This window comes from Lottia gigantea, assembly GCF_000327385.1.
Source record: "Lottia gigantea unplaced genomic scaffold LOTGIsca_260, whole genome shotgun sequence".
In the NCBI taxonomy this organism is placed as follows: Eukaryota; Metazoa; Mollusca; class Gastropoda; family Lottiidae; genus Lottia; species Lottia gigantea.
The window spans coordinates 60,984-67,901 of NW_008708798.1; the positions used below are offsets into that span (position 1 = coordinate 60,984).

Here is a 6,918-nt window from a genome sequence, read left to right on the forward strand (position 1 = left end):
GTTCAGAGTATATCTTGAAATATTTCTATCATTGTCATACTGATGAAATAAGATAAAAGCTAATGGTGAAAGTTGGTGCATTCTTCTTCCTTTAACTGATTTATTGACTTATGTCTTCCGTAATATTAGTTACAACATATTAGTTTTAATAAATTTGACTTGGGCAAATTTTATACACTTGGGAAATTAAGAGATCTCGTCGTAAAATAAGTTTTTTTGATAAGAAGAGTAATTGTTGAAAATTTATTATTAGGAAGGTTTTGTCAATAACATAATATGAAATTGAATTTTTTACTATTAAGTTAACTTTTAGCTTAATGATTTGTCTCAGACAATTTTGAAGTTGCCTACTGACAGAAATGATATGCAATAGCAAACCTCCAAATTGTTTGGAACATTTTGCTACTCCAATATTGAGTTTGTGTTCAGTAAGGCCACTAAAAGACCAACAATTTTGTAAAACATAAAAGTTTTGTTTTTACATTTACATTCCGAGAATGCATCAACCCACATAATGTGGCTTTGTTCCATTCAGAACATTAGTAGGTCAATGAAAATTCCAAGATTAAAGGAAGTAGCAAAAGTTTGTTTTCGCTTACATCTGAAGCTACAAATAATCCTGGCAGCTGTTATTAAGATTTATCCTTGACAAAAGAGCTTAACAAAAAAAATGCTTCAGTTTATAGTTTTATCTGATAATCCGATATGTTGTGGCTTAGAGCACAATGTAACGTTAATGATATTGGTAGTAATGCGTTTTACTCGGATTTCAGCACGACGTAGCGTTTATGATATTGTAATAATACAGTTATACTCTTATCTCGTCCTACTGGTTTTGGATTGAAGTACAGCATGGTTCAGAAATTTAAGCAGAACATGATGATATTGCGTTATGTAATTGTAATACTGTTTTGGATAGTAATGTGATNGTATCTTATCTCGTCCTATTGTTTTTGGATTTAAGAACAAACTAATGATGATATTATAGTAATGTAGTGGTACTCTTATGTCGTCCAATTGGTTTTGCTATGGTAATGCTATTTTAGTAATGCATTTGCACTCTTATCTTGTCTTATTGGTTTTAAATTTAAGCACAACATGATGGTGAATGATATTATAGTAATGTAGTGGTACTCTTATTTTGTCTTATTGCTTTTGGTCTTATTTTAATCTTATTGGTAATCTCATAGAAGTTGGTTTTAAAAAATCTCTAGAACGTGCATTTGTGTTATCTCTTGTCACAATCGTAATTTTCTTCTTTTTTTCGATATATTGGATGGTGAAGTAGGAGGCTAATGGTGTCTGCGTAGACCGTTCGACCTTTTTGGCAGAAGCAGTTTTCTTGCCTTTACACCATCAATATGTACTGATTAGTCAATCCCCCATTATGACCCATGAACGTAAGTTGGGTCTATACTTCCCAAAAGAGCGGATTCGATATTATTTCTCGATTGTTAAACTCACAGAGGCTTCAAACTGTGTTAATTATATCATTTGTACCCACCTACGCTAATACCGTAACAAATGTCAAAATAGCGTGTCCCCATAATATGTATAGAACATTGCAAAGAAGATCCCCATGAGAAGATAAATAAATTACTGGCGTGAGTGGCCTCATTCATTAAAAAACAATGACCCAGGCTTCGTGTACTTTTTAAAATCTTCAGATCGGATTATTGTTCTTTCCTTTTAAGTTTATTACTTTTTGTTCTAAAAGTGATTCACTGAAAGAAAAGTTATCACGTCTTCTTTAAGGGTGTATATTATGTAAAATTACCACGTCTTCTGTAAGAGTAGTTTATGTAATGTTATCACCTCTTTTGCAAGAGTGTATTATGTGTAAAATTACCAGAGGTTTACCTATATTCAAAATATCCGCGATAATATATTTCTGAAGATTTTCCGTAATTGTTGGAAAAGTAGAGTAACGTATGTTACAAAATAGACGTAAAGGGACGTTACACGCCTGACCAGTCGTGTACCTCGGGGCTATTTGATGCTTTTAATTTAATGTCTAGGATAATATAGAAATTACTGATGGAATAATAGAATCTAATAATTAGAATGTACTATAACATTACACAGTATATGTGTATAGATCCCCGCAGCGAAATATTTCCAGACACAAGTATGTAGGTAATTCTTTCACCTATATTGCGGAAGTGTGTCTCTTCTGCTCAGAGATATGATCTTGCTAGAAGGTATACCTATGGCATGTTCAAAGGAAGCGAAGTATCGTACGCAATAGTTATTATTGTCAAGAATCAGAAACAATGTTCGGCAATATCTATTAAAGCAATTGTAGTTTTACCACCTTTTGAAACTGTCTGAACTGACGCTGTTGTTATTTTTTGCTGAAGGTACATAACTTATAAGCTAATGACTTATTGGGAGTGGGTTGGTTCAGCAATCCGGAGATTCCGGGTTAATTAGTTTCATTGACAAAGTTGATATTTGTGAAGTAAATACTTTGTCTGAGTATCTAGTCGTATAGATGACATGATAAGACTGAGAGATAAAGGTGATAAAACACATCGACAGTAAAATGGGCCAATTTGTGTCCCTTTTGTTCATTGCGGTAGGCTTTGCCTGTCGTCATCAGGGATTGAAACTATAGTCATTTCATATACCGACACTTGTTTTCTGTTTCACTTAAACAACGATGCACTAAACATGAAATTTATTTGATTTATCTATTTAATAGTATGTGGCAAACAGATTGCACTCTCACAGATGAGAATATACAAGCATTCCGAGATATAACAACTAGAGATATTGCCTGCAGTCAAACTGAAATGATAACTATCTGGTTATGCCAAATATTTAGATAAGGTTAACGATAAGCCAATTACAACAGAAAAATGAAAGCTGAAAAAATAAGTATGTTAAGTAACTGCACATCTTTTTCAGTAATCTGACACATCTCATTTAATCTTAGTAGATTTAGAACAACAACATTGGAAACCGTTCCAACAAAAGAGGCATTTCTGTCTACCTTTTGGTGTAGATTATTCTTTTAGGACTGGCTTGATCATTATAAAGCGATCACGTAAATTCAGATAGGTGAAAGTATTAAAATAAATGAAATCTAATTGTGTTTTATGCCCTACTTTTCTGCCCTAGTTGAGCTACTAAAAGACAGGTAATGCTGGTTGCCACTATAGAATAGTTTCATGAATACATGTTGCACCGTGTGGCTTCAGCATTTCCCCATAGCGGACGCATTTTCTGAACCTCGTGAGAAGTTCTGCGCATAGAATCGTGGAGAAGTATCTTTGTAGAAAATAAATGAATTCATAAGGCTTTCGTAAGAGTGAATCAATTCAGGGTTTGCTACGAATTTGAACTATTATGATCATTTATTTTTAAAACATCACAAGCCCCAAGAATAATTAGAAGTAACTAGTATGGCCAATGCGATGCCATACACTCCTAGATTTCTATTTCTAAGCATTGAGCATATAGTTATTAAAATAAAATGACAATATATAAGAAAATGTCTCACCTTATGTAACACAAAGGTAACCTAAGTAACTATTAGGCCTGTAGCATAGGAAATACCCTGAAGTGTTATAACATTTACATCATTTTTATATTTTATTCCATCCTGTTTCGATTGAAGTCGAGTTTGTTTTTCCAGTAATTTAAGATGTTTTGTTGTGCAGTATGAATACAGTAGTCCATTTACACATCTGTTACAAGACTGGATAAAAAATACTACCGCACCATTCTTTTCTCGACTTAAACACGTTTCTTAATTTGATTTTCTTGAAACAAGAGCTTTACAAAAATACGTTGTACAGATTTGAGGTTTTTTGTATGGTATTTCACAATTGACAGATTCTTAGCCAGAATTCAAAATCTTAAGTAATCCACTTGGAAAAAATCACAAGGATTCTTCACATTGTTTTGTGTGACATAAATCCAATTTCTGTTGCCATAGTCTAATTCTCAGTGTCACAGCCCGTCACACGTGTAGCATCAACTAATGATTTATTCCTGCGAGTTTCGTGGAATTTCTCTGAAAGATAAATACAGAATTTATAATAATTGTAAATAATGACGTGAAATGTAAACCTCTTCACTAATCTTAATCGATAATCGAAAACCCACGGACCAAAAACAAACACAGACTACATGTAAATAAACTTCCATTTACAATACCACAAGATCATTAATGCAACTCTATTCAGTGGGAAAATCGATAGATGAAAATTCCATGATGAGATGTTCTAAATACCTCTTGAATGCAATCCGGTCTGTTAAATGATGTCCAAAAACTAAAGACCAAAGCTGAAGCATTCATTTAATCAGTAGATGGAAATACAAATGACATTGTTCCCTCGCAAATCCAGAATAAAATCCTTAAATAAGTTCTTGCTCCCAAAATTACTCTCACTGAATTATAACTTTATTTTTCATAATAAATACAGATGTAACGTAAACTAAAAATTCAAATTCCTTTTGATAATTCTTCAGAGGTTTTCTGATAGCTTTACCTTTATTGTGGATTTGACGACCAAGTTCATTCATTTCCAAGAAGGCAATTTTAGTACATGGCACATTGATTTGAGAAAACTTTTCTTCCAAAATCCACCTATGTTTGACTGTAATAGTACCATGCAAGGACTTCAATTAGCTTTACCTAACATTGTTAGAACATAGGTATGATATTATTTCATATTTATGTCAACTACAACTGTTACTGTGTTAGTTATCATCAGAAACCTTATGAAAAAGTGTTAAAACCTGGCAATGACTCGTATGTTACCACTAACAGTACATCAGAACATCTTTGGCCAAATGCTTCAACATGCTTCAACGGACGGAAGTTACTCTTATGAAAAAAAAATGAAATTCAGATCTGAAATGTTGGTCAGCTGGCAAGGATATTACATCAAGCATTGACTGGCTCCCTTACTTGTTTGTCATGCATAACAGAGGAGTAATTTGTGTCTCCAGGATTCGATGGCATTTGTCTTCCATTACCTTGGAATACAATATGTGAGGCATTATAGATGTACTTTTGACATTATGCATGCATTGCAAAATCGACCTGCTTGATATGTTTCTAAAAGTTTTAACTAACGGGAGCATTTTGCATTTACTGTTTGTCCTCCAAACATCTATATTTGGATGTCTTGCTAAGTTAAAATGTCCCAGAAGTTGTTGTTTTATTAGCCTGTCATTTTAACACTACATTAATCAAAATAAATGACAGATTTCCTTGAAATCGAGAAAAAAATCCTTGGTAATTTCCCGCCAATTACTGAATCAATAGAACCCTATTATAGAGCCTATATAAATGTCATTTACCGTCCGTCTAGTCCAGTTCACACTTAGTAATAGTACCATAAATGATGGTTATCTGTTGAAGCATTAAATGACATTTGTTGGTAGGATTAAAAGTCCAACTGCGATGTCCTTTTGACACTTCTTCACACGACATTATGTTCTATTTCAAAACAATACGAGTTCAACCTTGATTGGGCTAATCACTTTGAGCAACCTCACAGTGCACAATTAGAAATATAACACTTCTTCACATGATCATGTTCCATTGGAAAAATATGGAATTAGTTTACATTATTTGACAATTATTTGAGATGTCTAAAAGCTAAAGTTATAACTGAATGCTGCAGTGACAAAAATTTGAAAATAGAATTAAATGTATTTTAGAAAGATATACGATTAGGATAACTTCTCTCATTGATTGTAGCAATAAAGATATAATTCTGTTTACAAGAGCACACGATTTTTTTTTCGCAAATTTTATTTTTTCGAAGCTGGTACAGATAAGACGTACTGTTACACGCGAACGTTATTTCTGTTTAAGCTTTAGTAAAATGATGGATGGGAGTTGATGTAGCATAGCTTACCAGAATCGATGTCACACTAACTTTTATTTCCAAAACTCCACCGTGCACGTCGGAGTGGAACGAAAACCCATGCTGTGACATGAAATTTACACAAAGTCATGTAAAAATCTACGTCAAGGCAAAATAATTCATATTGCAGACTGCAATAGCATTTTCATTGATTCGAATAGAAAGGAATGCCACAAAACATCGATGCGAAGCGATTTCCTATTGCATACAGTTGCTTTAATTTCTAAGTAACTATAATTACCGAGATAGCACTTGAGTTGAAGCTGTTAGTAAATATGCACAATACCAAGTCAAGTACTGCCTTAAGTACTATACTATATATCAAAGTTGATATTATGACTCTATGTCTAGATACCATCTTTATAACAATATACCTTGGAACCAATATTGTATGAATTAATAAGATCTTGATCTAAGAATTCTTATTATCCTTCTGTAATCGACTAAAGCAACATTTTTTTCACTATCATCACTCGAGGCATTTTGTCTGTAAATTTTTAATGTGCACGATATTGACATATACCACATAACAGTAGTCGGTAGCATAATTCCTGATGAAGTAAGGAACACGTTTTACGACTTACGGTTTGATCTTTCGCTGTGTCCGCACAAATTGGGTTTATGTGAACTTTTGTGAACGACAATTGACCATAACAATTGACTAGAATATGGATAATGTACTTTTATATTATCCAGAATTATTGTCGCCATCCTTGTGAATATCGACGAATCTAGATCAATTTTGTTGCAAGAAAGAAAATAAAATAATGAAATAACATTTGACTAGTCTTGGTTGAGCGCCCATGAACAACAATTTTCGATTCTGAGATACTAGCAAGTTGCCTGCAATTGTTAACTTGAATGGGAAAATCGACTATTTTGTCATTCACAAGGCCGACATGGGATTTTTATTTATCCCTTGTGACACATTTCAATACCTATATGTGATTGGAAAGAAGTTCGTCCGCTTTCTTTAGCTGAGCTAAGTCCACAATTTCTTTGCAATTATAATGTATTTCCAAAATGTTTT

At 33.2% G+C, this 6,918-nt stretch overlaps 1 protein-coding gene across 1 annotated transcript; it reads right to left on the reverse strand.

Moving 5' to 3' along the window:
- Positions 1–3,944: 3,944 nt before the first annotated feature.
- Positions 3,945–6,599, reverse strand: LOTGIDRAFT_175258 (hypothetical protein; the record flags this gene model as incomplete). Its single annotated transcript, XM_009056116.1, has 3 exons — positions 3,945–4,021; positions 4,500–4,607; positions 6,473–6,599. 3 exons carry the CDS (start codon positions 6,597–6,599, stop codon positions 3,945–3,947), a joined length of 312 nt encoding a protein of 103 aa, XP_009054364.1.
- Between the last annotated feature and the right edge of the window lie 319 nt (positions 6,600–6,918).